The sequence below is a fragment of the Salvelinus fontinalis genome, chromosome 32, assembly GCF_029448725.1.
Source record: "Salvelinus fontinalis isolate EN_2023a chromosome 32, ASM2944872v1, whole genome shotgun sequence".
NCBI lineage: Eukaryota > Metazoa > Chordata > Actinopteri > Salmoniformes > Salmonidae > Salvelinus > Salvelinus fontinalis.
This window is the reverse complement of record NC_074696.1, coordinates 31,792,899-31,808,467: the sequence shown is the minus strand read 5'-3', so window position 1 is coordinate 31,808,467 and position 15,569 is coordinate 31,792,899. Positions and strand designations below refer to the sequence as shown.

Genomic DNA, 15,569 nt, shown 5'->3' with positions numbered 1-15,569 from the left:
AAGTCCTGTTAAAAGGCAGGTGAAATGTGGTCGGCCACAAACACATTACTGAGGCTGGAACGGATGGTAATATACACTGCTCAAAAAAATAAAGGGAACACTTAAACAACACAATGTAACTCCAAGTCAATCACACTTCTGTGAAATCAAACTGTCCACTTAGGAAGCAACACTGATTGACAATAAATTTCACATGCTGTTGTGCAAATGAAATAGACAAAAGGTGGAAATTATAGGCCATTAGCAAGACACACCCAAAAAAGGAGTGATTCTGCAGGTGGTGAACACAGACCACTTCTCAGTTCCTATGCTTCCTGGCTGAGGTTTTGGTCACTTTTGAATGCTGGTGGTGCTCTCACTCTAGTGGTAGCATGAGACGGAGTCTACAACCCACACAAGTGGCTCAGGTAGTGCAGTTCATCCAGGATGGCACATCAATGCGAGCTGTGGCAAAAAGGTTTGCTGTGTCTGTCAGCGTAGTGTCCAGAGCATGAAGGCGCTACCAGGAGACAGGCCAGTACATCAGGAGACGTGGAGGAGGCCGTAGGAGGGCAACAACCCAGCAGCAGGACCGCTACCTCCGCCTTTGTGCAAGGAGGTGCATTGCCAGCGCCCTGCAAAATGACCTCCAGCAGGCCACAAGTGTGCATGTGTCTGCTCAAACGGTCAGAAACAGACTCCATGAGGGTGGTATGAGGGCCCGACGTCCACAGGTGGGGGTTGTGCTTACAGCCCAACACCGTGCAGGACGTTTGGCATTTGCCAGAGAACACCAAGATTGGCAAATTCGCCACTGGCGCCCTGTGCTCTTCACAAATGAAAGCAAGTTCACACTGAGCACATGTGACAGACATGAGTCTGGAGACGCCGTGGAGAACGTTCTGCTGCCTGCAACATCCTCCAGCATGACCGGTTTGGCGATGGGTCAGTCATGGTGTGGGGTGGCATTTCTTTGTGGGGCCGCACAGCCCTCCATGTGCTCGCCAGAGGTAGCCTGACTGCCATTAGGTACCGAGATGAGATCCTCAGACCCCTTGTGAGACCATATGCTGACACATGCACATTTGTGGCCTGCTGGAGGTCATTTTGCAGGGCTCTGGCAGTGCACCTCCTTGCACTAAGGCGGAGGTAGCGGTCCTGCTCCCTCCTACGGCCTCCTCCACGTCTCCTGATGTACTGGCCTGTCTCCTTGCAGCGCCTCCATGCTCTGGACACACGTTTTTAATCTAGGACAACGTCGACATGTAGCAGGACACACAATCTGTGATGTGTACCACAGAGTGGAGGGGGAGAACAAGTAGGGAAGAGAGATCTACTGGTATTGTAGGAAATTACAGATATATTCCCTTCATTTTACACCAAGCAGGATACATAACATGTTCTAAATGAAGTCTACTCAAAATAATAATATAGCCCTTCATTGATGAACCTGATTGGTCTATTTCAGCAAGGTCTTCCTGGCCAGTCACATTGTGAAGGACGTTTGGACATCACAGCCACTTCTCCCAACGGCTGGTATTTGCTACTGTTTCGCATTTTACAGATAAAGGAGAACCCAGAAGCGGCCTGTCCTTGAATAAGCTACAAGGGAGCTCCTGAGAAGCGAGGCTTAGAGAACATGTTTTGCTAAATGTTTAGGCTATAGGATATCTTAGGACAGCCAAGCTGAGGCTGTGTATGGAGCCAAGGTGAGGCTGGGAAAATAATTAGAGCCCGACCAATAACAAATAAACTAGGATGAAAAAAGGGAATCTCCGAACACTAGCGGCTATTCTCATGATGTGTCATTATTGTCACAACGTATGAAATCAACATTTGAAGCATGGTTACTGGACAATTGCACTTTTGGATAGCAACTTAATGAGAATTCGGTGTGGGAAAAGTATGCTTTTCAATTTCCCCGCAGTAAAACATCGTATCGGCAGATATCGGTAAGTTTTAGTACCCCGCAAAAATAGGAATCCGACCCCAAAAGAAACACCAGTCGGGCTTTAAAAAAAAAAAGAATTGCTCTTTAGGAAGACTGGCACGTCTCACAACTATCATGTTGGAGGACCTCATTGAGAACAGGGGTGTATCTAGCTGAGGATAAACAGACGAGACTGGCTGGGCCCTCTGAGTGGTGATGTAGAGAGGAATGTTTCTCAGAAACTGAGGAAGTAAGTATTGAGAGATTAAGTGGTGAATTACACTCCGCATCACCCAGGATGCACTGCAGGCGGCAGCACTTCCTCCTGGCGGTCTCCAATTTGGTGAGGAGCTTCATGTGATGATTCCACTCTAAAACTCAGCTTTCTGCCTCACTGTGTGCGTGTGTGTGTGTGTGTGTGTGTGTGACCAAAACTATTCCTCCGTGTGGCTCACCATGCTCTGCTCTTGTGATGTTAATGACATGACATACACTACATGACCAAAAGTATGTGGACACTTGTTCATGGAACATCTCATTCTAAAATCATGGGCATTCATATGGAGTCGGTCCCCCCTTTGCTGCAATAACAGCCTCCAGTCTTCTGGGAAGGCTTTCTACTAGATGTTGGAACATTGCTGCTGGGACTTGCTTCCTTTCAGCCACAAGAGCATTAGTGAGGTCAGGCACTGTTGTTGGGCGATTAGGCCTGGCTCGCAGTCGGCGTTCCAATTCAGCCCAAAGGTGTTTGATGGGGTTGAAGTCAGGGCTCTGTGCAGGCCAGTCAAGTTCTGCCACACCGATCTTGACAGACCATTTCTGTATGGACCTCACTTTGTGCACTAGGGCATTGTCATGCTGAAAAAGGAAAGGGCCTTCCCCAAACGGTTGCCACAAAGTTGGAAGCACAGAATTACAGAATGTGAGCGCACAGAATGTCATTGTATGCTGTAGCGTTAAGATTTCCCTTCACTGGAACAAAGAGACCTAGCACGAAACATGAAAAACAGACCCAGACCATTATTCTTCCTCCACCAAACTTTACAGTTTGCACTATGCAGTTGGGCAGGTAGCCTTCACCTGGCAACCGCCAAACCAAGATTCGTCCGTCGAACTGCAAGATGAGGAAGCATGATTCAACACTCTAGAGAACTAATTTCCACTGCTCCAGGGTCCAATGGCGGTGAGCTTTACACCGCTACAGCCGACGCTTGGCATTGCGCATGGTGATCTTAGGTTTGTGTGTGGCTGCTTGGCCATGGAAACCCATTTCATGAAGCTCCCGACGAACAACTGTTGTCCTGACGTTGTTTCAAGAGGCAGTTTGGAACTCTAAGGAGTGTTGTAACCGAGGACAGACAATTTTTACATGCTACAGGGTTCAGCACTCAGTGGCCCGTTCTGTGAGCTTGTGTGGCCTACCACTTCGTGGCTGAGCCGTTGTTGCTCCTAGACGTTTCCACTTCACAACAAAAGCACTTACAGTTGACCGGGGCAGCTCTATAAGAGCACAAATTTGACGAACTGAGTTGTTGGAAAGGTGGCATCCTATGTCGGTGCCATGTTGAAAGTCACTGAGCTCTTCTGTAAGGCCATTCTACTGACAATGTGTCATGATTGCATGGCTGTGTGCTCAATTTTATACACCTGTCAGCAACATCCATTAATTTGATGGGCTGTCCACAAAGACTATATATACACAAAAGTATCTGGCTGAAAGCAGAAAGTTATGGAGCCACTGGCAGAGATCGTCCGGTAAACAGATGCCAGACAATTTAGAGACAAAACATTTTTCACAACATTTTGAGCCAGCTCAAAAGGAAATCATCAACACCAAGCCTAGGATGTTAACCTTTTTGTACCTGGCAATTGAGGTGTGACAGATGTGCTTTTGGTGACTCACATAGGAAGGACAGAGGGTTTTCTACCATGAGAGAATGAAGCTACCTACACTACTGAAAACAGAAATACGTGCAAACACCGCAAGTAATAAACCCTTCACGTTGGACTGGGAAGTAGAACTCCGTTAATACAACTACAACTTCCTGTAGCTGCTTGCTGACTTACGGGCCGTTTCCCGTCACATTCATCACAGCCCCAGCGTTTTATTTTGTTTTATATCTCCTCCATTCCAGCATTAACATGCTAATTCATCTTCACCTCTAGCTGTATAGCAGAGTGAACAGGCAGAAATTCCAGCAGCAAATCGGCTAATCATTTAATTCCAGGAGAACAATCCAAAAGCTGCCAACGCCCGCCTGACTTTACGATGCTCACATTTTTGTTTAGAGCCTGAGATTAATGTATAGATGGATTTGAGGAGAAAATCCAATTTTGGCACAAGAAGGGAAAGGCCGCACACAGCATATAGGCCCCTCAGACCAGGGCATTAGATATAGAAATATACATGCATTTCCAGAGTTGCAGTGCTGAACAGGCACTTCTCCCTCTAGCAGACAATATATTCTCCCTTTCGACACAGCTCTAAATGATTGGGTCAGAGCTCAGAGGGAGCATGGCCAGGTCGGTAGGGGAGCTGCCTAGCAGCGTAAACGGCTGCTGCTCTGCTGCTAGGCAGACAGGTGGTCTCCGGCCTCCAAATAGAAATATGATTAACAGGCCAGACGCTGTTCTCTATGTTACAGCTGTAAGCATTGCCAGGGTTTTCAGTGCTCTTCTGTCTACAGGGCCGATGTCTACTAAAAGGTGAGGCAATACATTTCCATTTCAGTCATTTAGCAGACGCTCTTATCCAGAGCGACTTACAGGAGCAATTAGGGTTAAGTGCCTTGCTCAAGTGGATGTCGACAGATTTTTCACCTAGTCGGCTCAGGTATTCACTCTTAACTGCTAGGCTACCTGCCGCCCTATTGCAGCCATCAGAGCAGACAGCTTGTGTCTGACCTGTCCATCCTGTCCAACGTTCTAACTGGTACGAGACCAGGTGTCTCTGCTCATCTAGGTATGGGGGGGGGGGGGGGGCAAGAGGACTTAGGAGGAGCCAGGGTTTTCAGGTACTTAGAAGCACTGAAAAGCCAACCGTCTATCCCAGATATCAATACATCTGAAGGAGTACCACAGAAGAAGAGGACATATCTGAGTGTTATGCGTGCACTTTGCTGCAAAGCCAAAAAAGTACACGTATAGCGAGGTCAGTACCTCAGGGATGTCTGGTCCCCGTGGGCAGCAGACATGGAGGCCTGGAGGTAAGATGGTGGTCTGGAGGCATGAAGCCCGCGGCGAATCAGCTTCCCCGTAACCGGGTCGTACGTCCGCACCTCAGGGGCAGCTGGAGGGGGGAGGTGGAGGGGGGCGGGGGGTAACAGGGGGTTCTGGAAGGATCCTTGGTGGTCAGGGAACGTGGCTGGGCTGTTGCTCCTAAAGACAGACAGAGAAACACCATTAGACAAAATGTGCAAGTGTGTGTGTGTGTGTGTGTGTGTGTGTGTGTGTGTGTGTGTGTGTGTGTGTGTGTGTGTGTACCGTTGGGTCTTGGTGTAGTCCTCCTTCAGTGGATACAGTGATTCATCCACCCTTTCCCAGCGCTCCAGACATCCCCACAGCCAGTCAGGATTCACCACATGGAGACGTTTACAGCCTTGGGCCTGACGCACCTTCTCTGTACCTGGGAGAGAGACAGGGAGAGCAAGGATCAATCAACCAATCAAGAAGAGGAATTAATACTGTCTGTCGTTAGATACCACTCTTAACAACCAAGCTGCATAAATAAAGGGGGATACCTAGTCAGTTGTAACACTGAATGCGTTCAACTGGAATGTGTCTTCCACATTTAACCCAACCCCTCAATCAGAGAGGTGCGGGGGGCTGCCATAATTAACATCCACGTCTTTGGCGCACGGGGAACAGTGGGTATCTGCCTTACTCAGGGGCAGAACGACAGATTTTTACCTTGTCAGCTCGGGGATTTGATCCGGAGAGAGCAAACTGAAGAGAGAAATATCCAGCAACTCTCAGATGACAATGGAAGTTCATTTAATTGTTAAAACCAACTTTCGGGCTGTAGCCTCCATCATACATTCAAAGCCAATTAACAATTGTCCTGAAGCGGTTCATTTTTCACCAAACCATTAGGTTCCATTGACAATCAGTTTCTGTTTTATTGGCATTACGTCACTTCAGACGAGGGGTGGGAGCAGCAATTTCCACTTGACTTGGGGCTACTGATGTCTGACACACAGACACAGAGAACTGCATCTAAGAGGAGCAGTGTACCTCATCAGAACACCGTACCCAATTAACGCAAGGTTAGCCCATCTCACGGCAACAAGTACTGACCTTGCTCTGCACTTCAACAGCCTTTCCTTTTTGGCCATATTTTCTCCCCAAATGTATCTGGTGCGTCTGAAACTGAAACGGACTTGTTCTGTTCTGACTGTAGCGATAAGCCAGGGATCCAGAACAAGAAGAGGTCAGCCCTGAGACTGCATAGCAACAGCGACCAGACAAACAAATCCTCTGAATATGATCTGACAGGCAATGCTGAAATTTGAGATGACTGAAAATAAAAAAATATATATGGATACAAGCTAATACATTAGTCCATGAGCAGGACGCCACAATTTGGGCAGTCGAGCTCACTTGGTCTTTGTCCCCAGAGTTGGAAAATGTGCAATAGCAGTGCAGCAATGGCAGCTTCCTCCCTTCTGCCCATTCATTTCCCCCCATAGGAATTTTACAATATGACAAACATTGTCAGTATACAAGTTACTGGTCACGTATACCCTTTGATCATATATCATTGGAAAGCTTATAATTCACAGCTATCCATCAGACATTTCCAGAATGTTCAGGTCAACAGAACTTTGACATATCAGAATTGCCTGTATAAATTGCTTTAAAAAAGGAAACCCTGATACATTGTACATGTTGTTTGATAAGTTTGACTAATCCACTCAGGAACATTCAATGTCTTCTTGGTAAGCAACTCCAGTGTAGATTTGGCCTTGTGTTTTAGGTTACTGTCCTGCTTAAAGGTGAATTCATCTCACAGTGTCTGTTGGAAAGCAGATAGAACTTGGTTTTCCTCTTCGATTTGCTCCAAACATAATGCTTTGTATCCATTTTTTGTTGTTGTTGCAGTATATAAAAGTACCTCGTTGCAAACAGGATGAATGTTTTGGAATATTTTTTGTACAGGCTTCCTTCGTTTCACTCTGTCATTTAGGTTAGTATTGAAGGGTTAACTACAATGTTGTTGATCCATCCTCAGTTCTCATATCACAGCCATTAAACTCTTTTTAAAAATCACTATTGTCCTCATGGTGAAATCCCTGAGCAGTTTCCTTCCTCTCTGGCAACTGAGTTAGGAAGGACGCCTGTATATTTGTAGTGACAAAGGGGTTGAAAACTTATTGACTCAAGACATTTCAGCTTTTTTAAAACATAATTCCACTTTGACATTATGGGTTATTGTGTGTAGATGAGTGAAACAATTCAATTCAGGCTTTAACAACAAATTGTGGAAAAAGTAAAAGGGGTGAATACTCTGAAGGCACTGTAAGAGAGCAATTACTTGTTGTATAATGACATTGTCATATGGGAATATCCCTATGGGGAAAATGAATGTGATGGAGGGATGAAAGAAAGAGTGAGAACACAGAAAGCTGCCATTGCTGCACTGCTATCACACATTTTCAACTCTAGGGACATAGACCTTCAAGACAATCACTATAAGACATTGTCATCCCAAGTGAGCCCGACCCCCCCCCCCCAATCTTCTCTTTTTAAATCACTACAAAAGAAACCATTTCCCATAGGCCACCAGCAGTGCTTTTCTATTCATGCTGTGCGTGCTCTCAGCTGGCTGCTCCAGAGAACTCCTCCCAGCCTCGCCTGCCTGCCTCCCAGCGCTACCTGAGTGGTGAGTCAGATGTCCCCTCTCTCTCCAGCAGAGACAGACATGTAGACTATTCAGACAGACAGGTATTGATCAGCGGCATGTCAGCGTGATGGAGAGGAACAACCATGTGAAGGCTCTTAATCTCACTGCTGTCTACAGTGCTGACATACTGTCCCCTGTGGCTTTGTCCCCTTGAGCGGGAGGAAAAAAAATGAAATGCTGAGAAAACAGGGGAGACTCAGGACTGTGGTGTTTCATGGCATGGTGGTCCTGACCATTGACCACCAGACTTGTCTTAAAATGCAATTAAAATAACCAATCACCTAATCAAGAAGCTATATAGATCCCAGTACAATGAATGCCAGACTGTCTTATGCTCTTGTACCGACAGCCCACACAATGGCTGCTTCTTAACATTGCCTCTTCACATGAAGTGGGCTACTGTATGCTGCTGTGCCGTTAAGTGCTCCTTCTCTCTGTGGTTAATTTTGTCCGGTTCTGACGTACAGACCACGGACCGTTGATTGCAGAGTGCAGCTCCGAGAGAGCCAGTTCCACGACAACGCTGCCTGCTGTCTGAGGGCACGTTGGATTGGATGAGAAACAGCATAATGCTGGGCTATTGTTGCGCCTTCCTTTAGAGAGACATGACATTCGCCTGCCAGTCAGACAGCCCCACACACTTAAATGATGCTACTCTGAAAGATGGAAGGGAAGTAATAATCTGTTTGGCACAGCCAGACAATTATTCCCTGCTCCTCTTTCAGAGTAGCATCACTGAAGTCATTTGGAATGTCAGGAGGTAAGGTGACCCTATAAAGCCTGCGTCTCTCAGACCGTCCATGTGTCTCTAATGGCTGAAGAGGTGCCATGTGTGATTTACATTTAAAAATGGGACTGAAAGGGGCTGTCTGCCACTCTGCGTACTCGAAATGTGAAACCAGTCCCCCATCCTAAAGTACATGAATGTTAAAGGAGAATCTAAGAACACAGTTGTATTCATTGTCCAGGCATGCTTGTCTTGTTAATGGAATCTTCACCCCTTTAGAACTGAAAAGAGAACCCTGGTAATGGGCTTCTATCTTTAGAAGAATGGGTCATGTTCGCAATTCAAACCAGACCTCATTTCAGTCAGTAGGAACTCTGACAGTGCCATTTGATTGAACGCCAGCAAAGTGCTTAGCGAGGCCAAATTGAAACCACGGCTACACAGCGACAGAATTTGAAATGGAACAGCGACAAGCTAATGGTGTCTGTCTTATAGTTGTACGTGTTCATCAAAACACTTGGTAATAGTACAGCTTACTTGGTCACTGTGGGGCTTCACTGTGCAAGCCATAACTAGCCATGTACAAATTCAATAGCCATAGACCCTCAGTGTGATGATCCTTTTCACTAGAATCCATTTTACAATCCAAATGACAGTGCAATGTCTCTAATAGCAAAGCATGATATCATCTACATCCATTAGGGACTGGAATATGCGAAAGCTAAAGATGAGAAAAGCAATTCAGAAACAGCTTAGGCTAGTCTCTGTTTGGATTTCTTTAATGGATTAAATTCAGGAGAGAATATGTACTGTAGATTATATGGCTCTCTGGTTTCATCACTTAAGTAGGCCTAATATTCGTGATGGTTCAGCTCGCTAGAGAATCTAGATGTACAGTGATGGAGGACAGAGTCTTCTGGCCTGTTTAATAGGGAAGAACAGAGAGAAAACATCATAGTATCACTTCGCCATCCCATTAAAACCCGACTCTCTGCTAGATGTTGAGGTTGAATGTGTTGAGCAGATGATGTCACTGGAGCAGTTAGAAGTATTTTCACCTCCCACTCCAGCCTGCTTCTTCCCGACATGGCCTGCGTCCCAAATGGGCCCATAGGGCTCTGGTCAAATGTAGTGTACTATAAAGGGAACAGGGTGCCATTTGGGACACATCCCTGCCTTCCCCATTAGAAACCTGATACCTTAAACGAAACACTGTGTTGAATTAGATTCCAACCACAATTGTCCCCCACGATGACTGTAGATCTGGTCTCAGTACATTAGTACGTTTGTATGTTTTTCCTACGCGATATTTCAGACAGCATTGGCACGATTTTGACGAAACTTGGGTGAATCATATTTCTTGCCATAGATCCGGCCTTTACAAAAATGACACATTGGCCAGATGGTGGCTCTACAAGAGAATGAAAATGCTAACTTTGAAAGGTCATGCCCCTCACCCCGTTTGACCAAAAGTCACAAAATTCAGTATATACACTACATGGCCAAAAGGATGTGGACACCCCTTCAAAATAGTGGAATTCGGCTATTTCAGCCATACCTGCTGCTGACAGGTGTATAAAATCAAGCACACAGCCATGTAATCTCCAGATACAAACATTGTCAGTAGAAAGTAATTTCTGCCCTGCTAGAGCTGCCCAGTCAACTGTAAGTGCTGTTATTGTGAAATAGAAACGTCTAGGAGCAACAACGGCTCAGCTGTGTGGTAGGCCAGACACGCTCACAGAACGGGACTACCAAGTGCTGAAGCACGTAAAAATCGTCTGTCCTCTGTTGCAACACTCACTACCGAGTTCCAAACTGCCTCTGGAAGCAACGTCAGCACAAGAACGGTTTGTCGAGAGCTTCACGAAATGGGTTTCCATGGCCGAGCAGCAGCACACAAGCCTAAGATCACCATGCGCAATGCCAAGCGTCGGCTGGAGTGGTGTAAAGTTCGCCGCCATTGGACTCTGGAGCCGTGGAAACGCGTTCTCTTGAGTGATGAGTCACACTTCAACATCTGGCAGTCCGACGGATGAATTTGCCCTAATGCATAGTGCGAACTCTAAGTTTGGTGGAGGAGGAATAATGGTCTGGGGTTGTTTTTCATGGTTCGGGCTAGGCCCCTGAGTTCCAGTGAAGGGAAATCGTAATACTACAGCATTCAATGACATTCTAGATGATTCTGTGCTTCCAACAGTGTGGCAACAATTTGGTGAAGGCCCTTTCCTGTTTTAGCATGACAATGCCCCCGTGCACAAAGCGAGGTCCATACAGAAATGGTTTGTCGAGATTGGTGTGGAAGAACTTCACTGGCCTGTACAGAGCCCTGACCTCAACCCCATCGAACACCTTTGGGCAGAATTGGAACGCCGACTGAGTTTAATATCTTATAGTTTATGTTTTTCCGTCAGAGCAGTTCAGGACCCGCGTCTAAATCAAAGCATCCATGCCTGATGGGATCAATAGCCTGGTACAGAGGTAGGCAACACTGTTCATGGAGGAGCGCCACTGGTACTGCAGGATGTTGTTCCAACTAGGAACCACACCTGACCAACTGAGCTAATTGATCAGCTCAGTGATCAAGCCTGAATTCAACACACCTGGTCTTCCAGGTCAGTTAAATCAAAAACATCAAGTGCCTGCGGTAATCCAGGGCTGCCTACCACTGGTCTATTATGTTGATGTATTGTGATGAAACTTGGGGAGGGTACAGTGGACCTGTCTCTGTCAGTTAGCACGTTCGTCACACAAAATATCTCAGATAGCACTCGCTTTATTTTGACGAAAGTTGGGTGAATGACGCGTCTTGCAATAGAGATCCGGCATTAACAAAATGACACTGATTGGCCCGAGGTGGGACCTATAGTAACGAACTGAAATGTGTCAGTCACACACGATCTCAATTGGCCTAAAGAGGACAATGCATCATTCGTGGGGGACGACATGTTGCCTTGTTTAATTGTGTTTAATTGTGATTTTACTCCGTCAGCAACAACCATTATACTGTACTCTTCTTCCTGATGTTTCTTAACAAAGACAGTTGCAATGCTGTTAGCAGCTTTTTCCTTTGCAAATGGTTATTTACTTTGGGGAGAAAAATCACTTCACTTTCAAGTGAAAACATAATGCTTCAGGCTGTTTTTTCTGCTCTTCTCTAGTTTGTTTGGTATCAGGACCCAACGAAACAGACAAACCGAGACCTAGCACCCTCGCAGAGTACACAGGTCCTCTCTCTCAGTAGTCCAGTCAGTATCCGATAATGATTGTGAATGAGCCAACTGTTTTATTCTGCCAAACGAGCAATTAACAACCGCATAAACAGACGTAAACAGACGACCTGGACCAGTGAACCGGAAACCGGTAAAAATGGGATAGTTGATGTGATTGAGAAGATTATGTATGGACCATGGGGACAGGCTCTTATGTGTTTGAGGCATGAACCGGGGTCAGACTGATGCATTTGAGAGGTGATCATCATGTCATTATGGATGTAATGAGTCAGACCATGCTGGCCCTCTAGTGCTGCTCTGACCTGCTGGATCAACAGGCTACGAGGAAGATCCAGAAAAATCCATCCTCTCTGACCTCCTCCAATGGGCTTTGAGGAGGTGAGGAACGAGGACGCGAAGAGTATGCAATTGAGATTCTCCCTGTGTTGACAGAGACTAATTATTATTTAATCCATCTGTGTGGTGTTCAGCCCATAGTTTTACCTCACCACTCAGACTTCCATTAACAACGGCATAACCAGTAGGGCTGGGAATTTCCAGGGACCTCACGATACGGTATTACCCCGATACTTTGGTGCCGATACGATAAGTATTGCGATTCCATATGTATTGTGATTTTATTGCGATTTGATGTTCCAAACACATTGCTCACCATAGGTCTACCGCAGAGGGACAAGAGAGGGCCATGAGAAATCAAGTTGATCAGTCATGGAAATAAGTGCTGAAAGCTAATTGGCTCCCTACTTAATAAAAAGAAGATGGAGGACGCCTGCATCTTTGTAGTGACTGGGTGTATTGATACACCATCCAAAGTGTAATAAATAACTTCACCATACTCAAAGGTATATTTTTTGTACCCATCTATCAATAGATGTCCTTTGCGGGGCATTGGAAAACATCCCTGGTCTTTGTTGTTGAATCTGTGTTTGAAATTCACTGCTCAACTGAGGGACCTTTACAGATAATTGTATGTGTGCGGTACAGAGATGAGGTAGTCATTCATAAATCATGTTAAACACTATTATTGCACACAGAGTGAGTCCATGCAACTTATGTGATTTGTTAAGCACATTTTTTCTTCTGAACATATTTAGACTTGCCATATAAAAGGAGTTGAATACTTACTAACTCAACACATTTCAGCTTTTCATTAACTTGTAAAAATATCTAAAAACATAATTCCACTATGACATTATGGGGTATTGTGTGTAGGCCAGTGACACAAAATCTCAATATAATCAATTTTAAATTCAGGCTGTAACAACAAAATGTGGAAAAAGTCGAGGGGTGTGAATACTTTCTGAAGGCAATGTATGTAGTAACTCACCTGCTCTAGCAGCAATGAGGTGCGTGGTTCTGCCAGGGTCTTTTGAGCTGAGCAGGAGGTCCTTTCCCATCTTTGCTCCCAGGGCCTTGGCGTGGTAGTTCTCCCTGGTTCTCTCCATGGGGTAGTTGGTGGGGTACAGCCCAGAGAACACAATGGTGGTGCCCTCCAAGCTCCGGGCCTTCAGCTCCGGGACGATCTTCCTGATATCAGGCGTCTCTGGGCGTTCCTTCCCGAGGAAGGCGTTGTAGCGGGCGTAGTATTCCCTATGGATACGCTCCAACACCTCTTGTAGGTAGATGAGGTGGTTATCCTTGTCCACCTCCTCCATGGTGACTCCTGACTGTTCACTGTTCTGGGACTCTGGCTCAGCCTTCCTCCGTTCTGAGCGCCCGTTCCCCTGCTCAGGAGGGAGGACAAGCACAGACGTCTCCCCTCCTACCTCGGAGCTGTTCTCCCCGGTGCGCTTCTGCTTAATACCCCCCTCTTCCTTTCCTCCAGGACTGCCTGATGGCTCCTCTAGTGCCGCCTGCTCCGCCACTTCCTCTTTGGACTTCCTGGTCTGGCTGTACTCCCCCTCACTGTCTGATGAGGGTGGTTTACACGTAACAGAGTCAGAGTCGCTGGACAGGTCAAAGTCCAGGTTGCTGTTGGGCTCATGGAGGTCTGGAGGAGTGGAGGATGTAGGAGGAGCTTCCTCCCCTGAGCCCACTGTCCTGCTGCCATCCTCCTCCTCTCCTTGCACCGCCTCTTTTACATTCGTCCTGTCGCTCACCTGTGCTGCCGTGCTGGCCTCGGCCCCCACGCCCTGACCCTTCTCCACAGCCTTGCCCGGTTGAGTCCGTTCATTGGCTGCTGCTTTCTGAGTGGCTGAGGGGGCTGTTGACTCCACCCTCCCTCCGTTGTTGTGGTCTTTAGCCCGCTGTTTCTTACAGCCGTTACTCAGCTCCTCTGACGCAGACGACCCCCCATACGCTGTAGGCCCTGACGTTACTGCTGCTCCCGAGGCCTCTGCCGGTCGGCTGGCCTGGCTGCCGGCTGGGGTAAAGCAACATCACAGGAAGATTCGTTAGCAAATTAAAACACATGCGCAGACATTTTGTCACTTAAATCACTAGACTAGAGGGTGTCTGTGAATCCATTTCACTGAAGTTGTTTTGGAGGTGTATCCGAATGGAGGCAAGTTGACCTGCGGCCACTGAGGCACTGAATCAGCGTTGAAAACACGGTCTGTTTAAACCATGGTGCATGCCTCAACAAGAACAATGTCCTTCATAGCACTTTATCCTCTCAGGTCATCTACAAACACTTAGGAATAAAGAAATACATGGGTCTGGCAGCTGTCCATGTGATGTCACAGAAACCAGCAGCACTTCCCTAATTGATCTAACAGCCTGTGTGTCATTCTCTCCTGGGAGCCCATAGAAGTACTCTCCCTCATTTGTAGCTTGTCCTATTTGTCTCTACTGCTAATCAAAAAAAGCTCTCCACTGTGAGAGGCTCTCTGAGAGAAAAGAACCCACGCCCTCCTGAGACTAAGCCTGAGAGGGTAATCACGGTTCAGATGAACCCAATCTCATTATGGCTACCCAGGCTTGGTGTCGGAGTATGAATAAGGTGTTGATGATGATGAGGTGCTGTTAAGGCTTGGTAGCTCTAATTCTATCTTTATCGGATTGATAAATGTAGTATTTGGATTCTGGTCAACCCTGGCCTTTGGGGACGATCATTTGCCTGACACGGTTCTAAAATGTTAAATTTGGACCTTATTTTCACAGAGAGGTCCCCCAGTCACCTCCCTGCCTCTTACCTCTGTGTTGAGAGGATTGTAACACGTCACAACTACGAAACGTAAAACTCGCTTGCCTCCCTGCCACCCCTTCTGTTGTGGATCATAACATTTACATATCACAACCATTTCTCTTAAAAAGCTTCACCCTCCCTCTGCGGAGCTGCAGTCTGCCACGCAGGAGAGCGGTGCTGCAGTCTGCCACGCAGGAGAGCGGTGCTGCAGTCTGCCACGCAGGAGAGCGGTGCTGCAGTCTGCCACGCAGGTGAGCGGTGCTGCAGTCTGCCACGCAGGAGAGCGGTGCTGCAGTCTGCCACGCAGGAGAGCGGTGCTGCAGTCTGCCACGCAGGAGAGCGGTGCTGCAGTCTGCCACGCAGGAGAGCGGTGCTGCAGTCTGCCACGCAGGTGAGCGGTGCTGCAGTCTGCCACGCAGGAGAGCGGTGCTGCAGTCTGCCACGCAGGAGAGCGGTGCTGCAGTCTGCCACGCAGGAGAGCGGTGCTGCAGTCTGCCACGCAGGAGAGCGGTGCTGCAGTCTGCCACGCAGGAGAGCGGTGCTGCAGTCTGCCACGCAGGAGAGCGGTGCTGCAGTCTGCCACGCAGGTGAGCGGTGCTGCAGTCTGCCACGCAGGAGAGCGGTGCTGCAGTCTGCCACGCAGGAGAGCGGTGCTGCAGTCTGCCACGCAG

At 47.3% G+C, this 15,569-nt stretch overlaps 1 protein-coding gene across 2 annotated transcripts in view; it reads right to left on the bottom strand.

Moving 5' to 3' along the window:
• The window catches only part of LOC129831085 (RNA polymerase II subunit A C-terminal domain phosphatase-like), a 174,529-nt gene that overhangs the window by 145,913 nt on the left and 13,047 nt on the right, over window positions 1-15,569 (bottom strand). For both annotated transcript variants that reach the window (XM_055894114.1, XM_055894113.1), the window contains exons 8-10: window positions 13,099-14,133; window positions 5,393-5,534; window positions 5,069-5,287 (exon numbers count right to left, since the gene is read on the bottom strand). In XM_055894114.1, the coding sequence (XP_055750089.1) occupies window positions 5,069-5,287; window positions 5,393-5,534; window positions 13,099-14,133 (1,396 nt within the window). The remainder of the gene's footprint in view (window positions 1-5,068; window positions 5,288-5,392; window positions 5,535-13,098; window positions 14,134-15,569) is intronic.